Here is a 15,068-nt window from a genome sequence, read left to right as displayed (position 1 = left end):
AGTATTTGAGTCTTATGGGCCTGAAGACAATAGTGCCTGGATAATGAGACACAATAGAAAAGGCTGAAAATTGGTATGGGACGAGAACCACATCTCAGATGAAAGATGGAGACTAATGGAGTTTTTGAAGGCAGAAAGTGCTTATATTTTATTTTTATTTTTTGAGACAGGGTCTTGCTTTGTTGCCCAGGCTGGAGTGCAGTGGTGTGATCACAGCTCACTGTAGCCTTGACTTATCGGGCTCAGGCGATTTTCCCACCTCAACCTCCCAGGTAGCTGGGGCTACAGGTGCATGCCACCATGCCTAGCTAATTTTTGTATTTTTTGTAGAGACGGGGTCATACCATGTTGCCCAGGCTGGTCTCAAACTCCTGGACTCAAGCAATCCACCCTCTTCAGCCTCCAAAAGGGTTGAGATTATAGGCATGAGCCACCACACCCAGCCAGCAGAAAATGTTTTAATGACTGTAAGAATGTTTTTAAAATTTTCCTGCCAAATTAAGAAAAATGATTGGAGATGCCCTTTCTGCTGAACAACCAGAGTACTACAGGCCCAGGTCTAGAAAACTGGAAAGACCCTAATAACATCAATTCTAGTCTCCCGTTTAAACTTCATGAGATTGCTAAGAATGGGGAGATGGTACTGTAAGAGGTGCTGGTGCATACGGTCTCCTCTTCACAGGCATACAGACCAAGGGTACGATCGCTTTCTACTTGGATCATTTTCATGCCTTCAAGATATAATGATGCGGGAGGTAGAGGCGAGAGGGATCCTCTTATGGAGGTGGCTAAGAGACTGGTGGAAAAGCATTTTACTACCGTGATGAGTTTTTTTTTTCTTCCCCCTTTTCCATGTCCAAAATGGGGAGACTAAGAAGTTGGTAAATGAAATTTTTCCAACTAATCCAAGAAGTAAGAGGTAGAAGAGAACTTTGAAGTTAGAGATTCCAAATGTTTAGAACTTATATCTTCACTGAGCATAAAGCTTCCTATTCCTATAAAGTCAAGATTTCCTTAGATTGGTTCCTGGTCTAGGGTATGATTAGGTCATGTATATACCCAATATATATTCTTCTAATTGATGTGCCCAGTAGTTTTTTATGTGATGTCATAGCTTCATCATCCTGATAATATCTACCCTATCACTGACCATACTAAAACACTTTATTTTTCCAAAACAAGTAAGAGGTTCTCCCTACTTCTTTAAAAAAATACAACCAAACATAACGTGTTATAAGAAAACAATTTATCTTAAAAGACACTTTAAGTGACTACTCATGGTATCAATATTATTTACAAAGCATTACTTACCACTGACAGGTTTGTAGACAATTCTATAGCCTTTCACCGGGGAAGATGGGGGGTCCCACGTAATGCGCAACCGGTTATACCATTCCTCGGACACCCGCAAGTTCTGGGGCCCCGAGGATGGCACTGAGCAGAAAAGAAAAGGAAAAACAGGGATTCAGTGTAATTTCCTTCTTTATGTCCTACACTGTTGCCATCAAAATATAAGACATCTTCCCACAAAATTAAAAATATTTAAAAGTGAAAGTGCACTAAAACACACAATGAGAAGCCTTTGAGAGTCTGTGGTTGTTTTCATTTTTTTTTTTCTTTTTTGAGACAGAGTCTCACTCTGTCACCCAGGCTGGAGTGCAGTGGCACGATCTCTGCTCACTGCAATCTCCACCTCCTGGATTCAAGCAATTCTCCTGCCTCAGCCTCCCAAGTAGCTTGGACTACAGGCACGTGCCACCATGTTTGGCTAATTTTTTGTATTTTTAGTAGAGACGGGGTTTCACCGTGTTAGCCAGGATGGTCTTGATCTCCTGATCTCGTGATCCACCCGCCTTGGCCTCCCAAAGTGCTGGGATTGCAGGTATGAGCCACCACGCCCAGGCTTCAATATTAAATACATGGGAAATAATTGCTCTTAGGACAAAACACTTTTATCTGAAATGTAGAAGTCTTTCATTGTTACTTTGATTCCCTTTTCATCAGTTAATTTTAGGTATAATTGAATTGAATCATGTTTATTAGAAATGTCTGTCTCCATGCCACTCTGTTCCACTAAGTATATGTGAACAGCAATACTGGGGGTGTGTTCATAGAATGTTAATGGTGATTATTCTCAGAGGTAAGATTCTGATTTTTTTTTTTTGCTTTCATCTTCATATTTCCTATATTGTTTGAAGTTTTATATTATTGCTTATCCACTTTTTATCAAAACATTACAGTCATTTATATGGAGGACTATTGTAAATTTGTATGCATTTTGTCATTATCATTTTGTTGTTGATAAAACGTAGTTGTGTTGGCCACTGCTTAACCACTGCTTAGATCATCCACTAATACTTCAAAATAATTTTACTATATAGTGATTTTTAGGATGTAATGGCATTTCTGTAATAAGATTTAAGCCCTATTTTCATACTAATAATCTTTAAATAGTTTTTATTTAAAGATAAATAAATAATAGCAAATATTTACCTTGCTAGGTAAAATACTACTTGATGTTTTCTTTAATTGTTGCTTAAGTCTGTGATTTTGGTTTTCAAACATTTATTTAGCAGCAACATACCAACATATGCTAGAAATTCCAATGCATAGACCAAATCAAGATGCCAATATACTGGTAAAGGTGGAGTGAAAAGTTTGAAATCTCCCTATAGCTCTGCTCTTCTGTTTTCCTTCTCTCCTTCCTCATGTCCCCTGAGGAAACAACTATAGCAGCTCCGAGGACTCACAATACTCTGGGTGATTTTTAGCAAAATGTGCAGGCTTGGTGGGAGTCTGGGTGGAGGCACACGGCATAAGCACGGGAGGAGGGAGAGATGCCAGCACTGTTAAATGAGGAGATGACACCTATTTGCGCAGCTGAGCAGAATCAGGACTCTGGGCTTCAGAATTTTCATGATTTTCACAGACTTAGTTGAAAACTCCACACTTCGGCACCCAGGTACAGAATTCAGCCCTTGACGCCATTTTGAACCTAACCACATGTCATCGTTTGGTAAATATGATGGATAAAGATGGTCGCAGAGGTTTCGACTCTCCTTCCATTGACAGGTGGCGCTATGACTGTTTCTTTGAATCTGGGTGGGTTCTATGGCTACCTTGACCAATAAATAGACTGCAGCAGAAGTGACACTAGCAGTTCCCATTTTATGCCTCTTGGAATTCTTGCTGTTATAGTCCTGAGCTGACATGTAAGAAATATGACTGCTCTACTGGAAAGACCACATGGAGAAGCTCTGAGACTAATGGAGAGAGAGAGGGACTCAGCTGGGTCCAGCCTGCTCGCCATCCCCACCAAGATGCCAGACGTGTGGGTAAAGTTGTCCTGTACCGTCCAGACCACACCAACACTCAAGTGAATACCACCAGGTGACACTGATCAATCCCATGTGGAGCAGAGTTTCCCAGCAAGTCCTGCCTAATTTCCTGACCCACACAATTGTGAGATATGATAAAAAATGGTTACTGTTTTAAGCCATTAAGTTCTAGAGCAGTCTTTATGCAAGAATAGACAGTCATATCAATAATGAAAACAACTAAGACTGCAATGCTTTAACCAAGGGTTTTCATGCATCTTTCTCATTTGAGGAACATGGTCAATCCATCTTAAACAAGTGTTGCATGATGCCTCCTCTGTGCCACCCAGCACTATAGAAGCTTGGTATGTGGAGGTGAACAGTATTGATGAGGCCCCAGGCTCTCATGATGCTTTGCCTTCCGGGGATGGCAGACAGAAAGTGAGCAAATACATGAATAAATAAGAAAATATCAGAGAGTAATTAGTGCCATGATATGACCAAAAGCAACAAACAAAAAGGATAATATCATAGACAATGGGGGCTACTTTGCATGGGGTGGCCAGAAAAGGCTGAGGAGGTGACATTGAGCCTAGACCTGGATGACCAGAAAAATTCTGACATGCAAACATCTGGGAAAGCATATTCCATGTAGAAGGAATTGCTAGGGCATGGGGCCTAAGGCAGGAACAACTTCAAAGAGTCCAGTGGAGAGCAGAAGGGGAGGTATGACTGGGGAAATGGCCAGGAGGGGAGATCAAAGAGATCGGCAGGATCCAGGTGGTAGGTTGATCTTTGTAAGGCACGGAAGGACATAGAATTTCATCCTGGGTACAGTGAGAAGACATCGGGAGGCTTAAAACAGAGGTGCAGATCATTTATCTGCTGAAAACCTCCTCAAGCTGCTATCAGAAGAATAGGAGATGACATGAGTAGAAGCAGGAAGACATGACAGGAGGCTCATCTGGATGAGAGAGAGTGTGGCTTGCATAAAAGGGAATGAATTAATGGCATTTGCAGCAACCTGGATGAGATTGGAGACTTATTTTAAGTGAAGTAACTCAGAAATGCAAAACCAAACATCATATGTTCTCACTCATAAGTGGGAGCTAAACTATAAAGATGCAAAGGCATAAGAAGGATACAATGGACTTTGGGGACTCCAGGGGAAAGGGTGGGAAGGGGATAAGGGATGAGAGACTACCAACTGGGTTCACTGTATACTGCTTGGGTGATGAGTACACCAAAATCTCACAAATCACCACTAAAGAAATTACTCATGTAACCAAATACCACCTGTTCCCCAAAACCTATGGAAATAAAAGTAAATTAATTAAATAAAATGAAAATAAAAGAGAGAGTGGCTTGGACTAGAGCACACCTGTTAGATGAAGAGAAATTAGGCATGCAGAATACATTTTGATGAATCAATAGGACCTTGATGAATTAAACTCTGGAAGAGAAAGATGCAGTGGCTTTTCAAGTCTTCACTTCCACAGAAAAGGAAACTGCAGCCCAGAACATTTAAGCAATTTGCTCAGTCATATAGCTTGTGTGTGTAAAGACAGGATGCAGACAGATTTCCTGTTTCCAAATCTTTTAGTTTCTTCACTGCAATCTACTGTATCTTTCAGGGTGCATTACAGGGGACAAGCATTTCCAATTAATGAGTCGACTTGTATCCAAAGGGAGAAAGCTTCACTTACAGGTTTTTCCAGGAGCGGAGACGCTGACGCCTTCTCCATCCGTGTAGATGGGAGTCACTGTGACTTTGTATTCAGTATCAGGAAGCAGAGGCTTCAGAAGGAGATTGTTTTGGCTTCCAGGCACCATAACCTGAACAAAAAAGCAAAGGACCATGGTCTTAGTGAGACCTGTTTCCACTGATTTGCTAACGGAGCATAACTTTATGCATCTTGAAATAATCAAAAGCAAAGAGATGTGCTTTGAGAGTGAGGAGAAAAGAAAGGGCATTCGTGCAAAAGCGTTTCTCCCTGAAATTCCCATCACAGTAACCCTTAGTTTATAATCACTAATACGAAAGGTTTAAATTAGACGCTCTTAAGCTCTAAGGAATATTCTTCTCTCAACATCTTCTTGGCATTTGTAAAGTATCCAGAAGAGAGAATAATGGCCTGTTTAGATAGCAGGTGTTTATATATTGGGAGAGCTCATTCTATAATCCAGCCTGCTGCTTATCATTTTTATTTTACTGAAGTATCCTCTTGCAAAGTCCGCCTTCCATTATTTCCTCCTTCAGAGATAATCAGACCCCAGCAATTTCTTCTTTCAGTTGGAAAGGATGGATCCTAGCCAAGAGCAACAGAACCACACATCAAAGCCAAGCCTTCTTGAGCTAAAGCATATTTATCAGCAACACTAAAAAATGCTGCAGCTTTTTTATTTCTGAAAGGAGTTGTCTTCCTCAATCTAGAATCACCATCACTCTGTGTCTAAAAGGCTGTCCCCACAAAAAAGAAATGCAGCAGTGGGTTCAACATCGCACAAGTGTGAGTGCAGGGCGCCATGTGGCGGCTGTGTGAACTCTGCCACCTCGAAAAGAATCGTCTGCACCAGAAAAGTCACATGTTCTCAGTGCTAAAACCACAAAACTTTCTGTCTGTGCTCCAGCAGTGAGAAGCTGGCCCATCACCGGGCCATTTAAAGAACTTAATCATGGCTGGAAAAGTGCTAGGATGTAAGAACTGACTCAAACGGGTTTAAGGGAGTCACAAGACCAGGACAGCTGGAGTTACTTTTCGATTCAAGTGCTGGGTAAAATGCCAGCAGGCAAAGGGCGATGCTGTCTCCTCCTGGATGAAGGAAGGAACCTATAAATCATGGAATAAGCCCTAGAAAGCCTCGAGTTGAACCCAGAAGCAGCTGTTGCTAAGATATTGCTAAGCTCTTAAAAGCAGTATTTTAAATATGAAACAAGGAAATCTAAATTAGATGATTTTTATATGAGATTAATATGATTTTGCTCCTCATAGGAAAGGGCCATTGAAAGGTACATGTCTGAATTGATGTGTGGACTCAGGGTCCTGAGAAGGAGATATTTACAAAGGAGCTCTGCTTTATTCCAGAATGAGTTAGACGGCCCTAGCACTAAGAACATGTAAGAGAAGAATTGAGGTTGCCCTGACTTGTATTACTCCATCAACATAGCTCCCCTCAGGGTGTTTCTCTTAAATGTAACCCCTCTGAAGCAGAGCCTGGGCATTCATTTCAACCTGTCCATCTAACAAACCACCCATGTTGATGTTAAATAATGTCTTCTTTCAAACTGAGAAGCCATGGTCTTGGAACTACCCAATTAAATTTAGCACATGGAATACTAAAAAGCAGTGTGACTGTTTTAGAAGACTCATTAGCTTGCCAGGAGTAGTTGCTGTGATTTATAGTAAGAGGCCTCCCTTACCTAGCAATTACTATGTGCCAGGTGCTGCTGTAAGCATTCTAATACAGCATATGCAGATTGAGTAACCCTTATCAGAAATGCTTGAGACCAGAAGTGTTTTGGATTTGTGATTTTGTTAGATTCAGGAATATTTGTAGATGTATAATGAGGTATCTTGAGGATTAGACCCAAGTCTAAACACAATATTCATTTACATTTCACATACACTTTATATACATAATCTGAAGGTAATTTTATATAATATTTTTAATAATTTTGTGCATAAAACAAAGTTTGTGTTAATTACTTCTATGTGAAATTTTCTACTTGTAGCATCATATCAGTGTTCAAAATGTTTTGGATTTTGAAGCACTTCAGATTTTGAATTTTAGGATTAGAAATTCTCAATCTATAATTCACTTAATCTTCACTACCACCTTTTGAAGTAAGGGGTATCATCACACTCATTTTACAGATGAGAAAGCTGAGGCCCATATAGCTATTGCGTAAAAGGGCCATACCGAAACCCCAAGAATCTTGTCTGGGCCTTTATCCTCTACTCCACATGACTGCACCACTTGAACCTTCTTACCCTATTGATATTCATTTTCAAGAGTAAAAACCATCTCCTCTTGGGTATGCAAAGTTCCTCTTGCTTGGCCTCTGCTTGTTTAGACAAAGCAAAGTAAAAAAATGTGCCCCTACTAAAAACAAATGCTGCAGGTCAGAACAGATGCTGGTTTTATTTATAAAACAATTCTGTAAAAAATGTTCATGGTTAAGCGGGATGCAAATATAACCAGTGAGCTTCATGCTTTTAATTTTTTTCAGAAATGGATTTTCATGTCTGGCTCTAATATCACCCAAAGCTTTTCAGAGCAACCTGGACCACATCCAACCAGCTGTTCCTGCAGTAGAAAGAGGATTCCCCACATCTTGCTGTGTTCCCCTCTTATGAAGTTCAGTTCTAGACGATGATTCTCAAACTCTTTGTGGTGAAGGACTAGTTGTTGTCGGTGGTGGTGTCATTTTAATTCCCATCCATTGCAGACCGATTTATTTGTAAAATATGATAAAACCAAGTGGTTAGAAAAGTGATCATGTTCTCAGGTTGTTGCAGTAATGTCAAATGGCTATCAATGTTTCTGAAATGTTAATCTTAATATCTGAAATTATCATGTAGTCATGTAGGAGACTGAGTCACACTTTGAGTATTCTTACTCTAGACATATTCTTGCAACCCAGAATTCATGTTATAGCTACAGATTTTTACACTGAGGCTCTAGAAAATTCTGAAATCCTGACTAGACTTTTAAAATAAATGAGAGACCTTCCTACGCTGACAACAAAATGTATGGCAATGTCATTGCCACTCCTCCATATTCCAAGACAGAGTTGAAAGTCTATCCTTATAAAATATTTGACAGGTACTATAGTTTTATTTCTAAGAATTCAAAGGTTTTTTTTTTAACCTAGAAGTATTTGATAGATGTAATCATATCTAGAAAGTATAGAAACACTTCATTTACCTCAACTGGAAACGTAAATTAAATTCCCCTTGTTTTACATATGTTTAAGCTGAACTTTGGTCTACAGTGTTATAATACACAGTGTATAACATATACATACACTATTGTCCAACTTCAGTACACAAGCTTATCATTTCTTTGTGTAAATTTAATCAGCCTTGAGAGTTAAGGAAGGTTTGGTATTCCTCTTATCTTGACACATTTCCTTTCTCGCTTTCATAATATGTCTTAGCAATCTGTCTTTCTGCGCCATACATTATTCTTTTAAGATGTCATTTGGTCCATGTGATTTCAAGACCCTCGGACTTTAATATAGATGTGCATCTGCCTGTCCACCTTAGTTTCACAATCTAATTTTACATGCAGTCCACTTTCTGTCTCCAGTCATAACACATTACATTTGTATCACAGTAACACTTCATAAAACACTGATATAAATTTTCAAAGAACCCTCAGGAGAGTCCCTGAGAGGGCGCCTGTAAATCAAGTGTGCACATATCCTATTTAATTAAAATCCTCTAAAGGAGCTTGAAACTTAAAGAATTCTACAGTAGGTTCTTCTGTATAGCAAAAGAGAGAGAGAGAAAAAAAACAGTTTTGCACAGCAAATAAGCACCACCAAATTTATCAATATTTTTCATTTTTACTACAGGTTTGTTTAACTGGGTCAGAGTGTTTAAGACTTCTGATCTTTTTTTCCCTTCATCTAGGTGTCCAACTATTTCAAAAATAAACAGTGTGAAATGAAAGAAACTAGAAAAGGAAAAATTATCCAGAGACAACCCAAAGTAAATATTATTATTATTTTACCTTGCATAGCTTACAAGTGCTTGCATGCGATTAAATTGTTATTCTTTCCAAACTAACAGGAATAATTCACTAAGAAGCTTAATGTATTTCTTAGAAAGAGTAAAAAACAAAAAGCAAACAAAGCAAAATAAAACAAAACAAAACAACAAAAAAAAACAAAACAAAGCCTCCCACCCTGGGAAGTTTTCATGGGTCTCATTTTTAGGAACTAAATTACAATATGAGAAAAATACCACAGAAAATAAAATATCACCACTTATATATTTAATTACCATTCTTAACCCATAATTTTATTTTATTTTTTTGAATTTGCCAATCATGAACTATTTGAAGTGTATGGTCTGAGTGAATTTGTAATCCAACCTATTTTGTTTAAGAATCCATTAACTTTTCAAAAGTACTCCCAGATCAGTGTAATGGTCTTCTGGCTATTCACAGTAGGTGTGGGTCTTCTTGGGTCTATCACTGTGTCCTGTAATATTTCCTCCATCAGCCAGAAATGAAGTACTTTCCTTAAAGGATTTTAGGCTCAAATAGTTGTTTATGTAAGGACATAAATAAAAATAACTTCCCATTGAAGTCCTTTTGAGTGAGGAAGGCAAAGGAATGATAATGTTATACTTGAGCAATAATAAATTTTGTAGACTTCCTTCCCAGAGTGTCAGAAATAATGCAGCAGAGGGCAAGAAATGCAAGTAATGAGCTAAATAAACATATTTTATGACTCAAAAATTCTTCTGGATGCATACTGGAGTTACCTGGTTTGATTAGAAACATGTCTAAGAAAGAATTTTCAGGTTCTAGACTAAAAAGAATGATATAATGTAAATTTAGAATACATGGGAAGGCCATGATTAAAAGTGTACCAGGCCATGATTAAGAGTGTATCATTGATTTTGGTGCCCAGGCAAGATGGCCGAATAGGAACAGCTCTTGTCTGCAGCTCTCAGTGAGACCAATGCATTAGGTGGGTGATTTCTGTATTTCCAACTGAGGTACCAGGTTCATCTCATTGGGACTGGTTAGACAGTCCATGGAAGTGCAGCCCATGGAGGGTGAGCATAAGCAGGGTGGGACATCGCCTCACCCGGGAAGCACAAGGAGTTGGGGAACTCCCTCACCTAGCCAAGGGAAGCCATGAGGGACCATGCTGTGAGGGACAGAGCTATTGAGCCCAGATACTGTGCTTTTCCCACGGTCTTTGCAACCCGCAGACCAGGAGATTCCCTTGGGTGCCTATACCACCAGGACCCTGGGTTTCAAGCACAAAGCTGGGTGGCCATCTGGGCAAACACTGAGCTAGCTGAAAAAGTTTATTTTCATACCCCAGTGATGCCTGAAATGCCAGCGAGACAGAACCATTCATTTCCCTGGAAAGGGGGCTGAAGCCAGGGAGCCCAGTGGTCTTGCTCAGCAGATCCAACCCCCACAGAGCCCAACAAGCTAAGATCCACTGTCTTGAAATTCTCGCTGCCAGCACAGCAATCTGAAGTCAACCTGGGATGCTTGAGCTTGGTGGGGGGAGGGGCGTCCGCCATTAGTAAGGCTTGAGTAGACAGTTTTCCCCTCACAGCGTAAACAAAGCTGCCTGGAAGTTTGGACTGGGCAGAGCCTACCACAGCACCACAAAATCGCTGTAGCCAGACTGCCTCTCTAGATTCCTCCTCTCTAAGCAGGGCATCTCTAAAAGAAAGGCAGCAGCCCCAGTCAGGGGTTTATAGATAAAACTCTCATCTCCCTGGGACAGAGCACCTGGGGGAAGGGGTGGCTGTGGGCGCAGCTTCAGCAGACTTAAACGTTCCTGCCTGCTGGCTCTGAAAAGAGCAGAGGACCTCCCAGCACAGCGCTCGTACTCTGCTAAGGGACAGACTGTCTCCTCAAATGGGTCTGTGACCCCTGTGCCTCCTGACCAGGAGACACCAGGAGTCGACAGACACTTCATACAGGAGAGCTCCAGCTGGCATCTGGCAGGTGCCCCTCTGGGATGAAGCTTCCAGAGGAACGAGCAGGCAGCAATCTTTGCTGTTCTGCAGCCTCCACTGGTGATACCCAGGCACACAGGGTCTGGAATGGCCGTCCAGCAAACTCCAACAGACCTGCAGCAGAGGGGCCTGTTAGAAGGAAAACTAAAAAACAGGAAGCAATAGCATCAACATCAACAAAAAGGACGACCACTCAAATCCCATCCAAAGGTCACCAACATCAAAGACCAAACGTAGACAAATCCAGAAAGATGAGAAAAAAACCAACACAAAAAGGCTGAAAGTTTCAAAAACCAGAATGCCCCTTCTCCTCCAAAGGATCACAACTCCTCGCCAGCAAGGGAACAAAACTGGATGGAGAATGAGTTTAATGAATTGACAGAAGTAGGCTTCAGAAGGTAAGCAATAACAAGCTCCTCTGAGCTAAAGGAGCATGTTCTAACCCAATGCAAGGAAGCTAAGAACCTTGATAAAAGATTACAGGAACTGCTAACTAGAATAATCAGTATAGAGAAGAATATAAATGACCCAAGGGAGCTGAAAAACACAGCATAAGAACTTCGTGAAGCATACACAGGTATCAATAGCCAAATTGATCAAGTGAAAGAAAGGATATCAGAGATTGAAGATCAACTTAATGAAATAAAGCATGAAGACAAGATTAGAGAAAAAATAACGAAAAGGAATGAACAAAGCCTCCAAGAAATATGGGACAATGTGAGGAGACCAAATCTGTGTTTCATTGGTATACCTGAAAGTGACAGGGAGAATGGAACCAAGTTGGAAAACATACTTCAGGATATTATCCAGGAGAACTTCCCCAATCTAACAAGACAGGCCAACATTCAAGTTCAGGAAATACAGACAACATCACAAAGATACTCCTCGAGAAGAGCAACTACAATCATAGATTCACCAAGGTTGAAATGAAGGAAAAAATGTTAAGGGCAGCCAGAGAGAAAGGCTGGGATACTCACAAAGGGAAGCCCATCAGTCTAACAGTGGATCTCTCGGCAGAAACTCTACAAGCCAGAAGAGAATGGGGGCCAACATTCAACATTCTTAAAGAAAAGAATTTTCAACCCAGAATTTCATATCTAGCCAAACTAAGCTTCATAAGTGAAGGAGAAATAAAATCCTTTACAGATAAGCAAATGCTGAGGGATTTTGTCACCCCCAGGCCTGCCTTACAAGAGCTCCTGAAGGAAGTTCTAAATATGGAAAGTAAAAACCAGTACCAGCAACTGCAAAAACATACCAAATTGTAAAGACCATTGACGCTATGAAGAAACTGCATCAACTAACGGGCTAAATAACCAGCTAGCATCATAATGATGGGATCAAATTCACACATAACAATATTAACCTTAAATGTAAATGGGCTAAATGACCCAATTAAAAGACACAGACTGGCAAATTGGATAAAAGTCAAGACCCATTGGTGTGCTGTATTCAGGAGACCCATCTCACGTGCAAAGACACACATAGACTCAAAATAAAGGGATGGAGGAATATTTACCAAGCAAACGGAAAGCAAAAAAAAAAGCAGGGGTTGCAATCCTAGTCTCTGATGAAACAGACTTTAAACCAAGAAAGATCAAAAAAGACAAAGAAGGGCATTACATAATGGTAAAGGGATCAATGCAACAAGAAGAGCTAACTATCCTAAATATATATGCACCCAACACAGGAGCACCCAGATTCATAAAGGAAGTTCTTAGAAACCTACAAAGAGACTTACACTCCCACACAATAGTAGTGGGAGACTTTAACACCCCACTGTTAATATTAGACAGATAAATGAGACAGAAAATTACCAAGGATATCCAGGACTTGAACTCAGCTCTGGACCAAGAGGACCTAATAGACATCTACAGAACTCCCCACTCCAAATCAACAGAATATACATTCTTCCTAGTACCACATCGCACTTATTCTAAAATTCACCACATAATTGGAAGTAAAACACTCCTCAGCAAATGCAAAAGAATGCAAATCATAACAAACAGTCTCTCAAGCCACAGAGCAATCAAATTAGAACTCAGGATTAAGAAACTCACTCAAAACTGCACAACTACATGGAAACTGAACAACCTGCTCCTAAATGACTACTGGGTACATAACAAAATCAAGGCAGAAATAAATACGTTCTTTGGAACCAATGAGAACAAAGACACAATGTACCAGAATCTCTGGAACACAGCTAAAGCAGTGTTTAGAGGGAAACTTACAGCACTAAATGCCCACAGGAGAAAGCTGGAAAGATCTAAAATCGACATCCTAACATCACAGTTTAAAGAACTAGAGAAGCAAGAGCAAACAAATTCAAAAGCTAGCAGAAGACAAGAAATAACTAAGATCAGAGCAGAACTGAAGGAGACAGAGATATGAAAAGCCCTTCAAAAAATCAGTGAATCCAGGAGCTGGTTTTTTGAAAAGATTAAAAAAATAAATAGACCACTAGCCAGACTAATGAAGAAGAGAGAGAAGAATCAAGTAGACACAATAAAAAATGGTAAAGGGGGCAGGGGTGGTGCATGCCTGTAATCCCAGCACTTTGGGAGGCCAAGGCAGGCAGATCACAGGGTCAGGAGTTCGAGACCAGCCTGGCCAACATGGTGAAACCCCATCTCTACTAAAAAAAAACAAAAATTAGCTGGGCATGGTTGGAGGTGCCTGTAGTCCCAGCAACTCGGAAGGCTGAGGCAGGAGAATCGCTGGAACCCAGGAGGAGGAGGTTGCAGTGAGCCAAGATTGCACCACTACTCTCCCAGCCTGGGCAACAGAGTGAGACTCCATCTCAAAAAAAAAGGGCCGGGCGCGGTGGCTCACGCTTGTAATCCCAGCACTTTGGGAGGCCGAGGCGGGCGGATCACGAGGTCAGGAGATCGAGACCACGGTGAAACCCCATCTCTACTAAAAATACAAAAAATTAGCCGGGCGTGGTGGCGGGCGCCTGTAGTCCCAGCTACTCGGAGAGGCTGAAGCAGGAGAATGGCGTGAACCCGGGAGGCGGAGCTTGCAGTGAGCCGAGATTGCGCCACTGCACTCCAGCCTGGGCGACAGAGCGAGACTCTGTCTCAAAAAAAAAAAAAAAAAAAAAAAATGATAAAGGGGATAGCACCACTGATCCCACAGAAATACAACCTACCATCAGAGAATACTATAAACACCACTATGCAAATAAACTAGAAAATCTAGAAGAAATGGATAAATTCCTGGACACATACACCCTCCCAAGACTAAACCAGGAAGAAGTTGAATTCCTGAATAGACCAATAACAAGTTCTGAAATTGAGGCAGTAATTAACAGCCTACCAACCAAAAAAAAAGCCCAGGACCAGATGGATTCACAGCCAATTTCTGACAAAGGTAAAAAGAGGAGCTGGTACCATTCCTTCTAAAACTATTCGAAGCAATAGAAAAAGAGGGACTCCTCCTTAACTCTTTTTATGAGGTCAGCATCATGCTGACACCAAAACCTGTCAGAGGAACAACAAAAAAAGAAAATTTCAGGCCAATATCCCGGATGAACATTGATGCGAAAATCCTCAATAAAATACTGGCAAACCGAATTCAGCAGCACTTTAGAAAGCTTATCCACCACGATCAAGGCGGCTTCATCCCTCGGATGCAAGGCTGGTTCAACATTCACAAATCAATAAATATAATCCATCACATAAACAGAATCAATGACAAAAACCACATGATCATCTCAATAGATGCAGAAAAGGCCTTCAATAAAATTCAACACCGCTTCATGCTAAAAACTCTCAATAAACTAAGTATTGATGGAATGTATCTCAAAATAAAAAGAGCTATTTATGACAAACCCACAGTCAATATCATACTGAATGGGCAAAAGCTGGAAGCATTCCCTTTGAAAATCGGCACAAGACAAGGATGCCCTATCTCACCACTCCTATTCAACATAGTATTCGAGTTTCTGGCCAGGGCAATCAGGCAAGAGAAAGTGATAAAGGGTATTCAAATAGGAAGACAGAAAGTCAAGTTGTCTCTGTTTGCAGAA

General features: G+C 40.6%; 1 protein-coding gene across 5 annotated transcripts in view; it reads right to left on the bottom strand.

The window, feature by feature from the left end:
- The window catches only part of COL14A1 (collagen type XIV alpha 1 chain), a 309,275-nt gene that overhangs the window by 125,888 nt on the left and 168,319 nt on the right, over positions 1 to 15,068 (bottom strand). For all 5 annotated transcript variants that reach the window (XM_055287135.2, XM_055287134.2, XM_063643521.1 and 2 more), the window contains 2 exons: positions 5,024 to 5,153; positions 1,312 to 1,434 (listed from right to left, as the gene is read on the bottom strand). In XM_055287135.2, the coding sequence (XP_055143110.1) occupies positions 1,312 to 1,434; positions 5,024 to 5,153 (253 nt within the window). The remainder of the gene's footprint in view (positions 1 to 1,311; positions 1,435 to 5,023; positions 5,154 to 15,068) is intronic.

This window comes from Symphalangus syndactylus, chromosome 7 (assembly GCF_028878055.3).
Source record: "Symphalangus syndactylus isolate Jambi chromosome 7, NHGRI_mSymSyn1-v2.1_pri, whole genome shotgun sequence".
NCBI lineage: Eukaryota > Metazoa > Chordata > Mammalia > Primates > Hylobatidae > Symphalangus > Symphalangus syndactylus.
The sequence above is the reverse complement of the archived record's forward strand: the minus strand, read 5'-3'. Positions and strand labels throughout refer to the sequence as shown.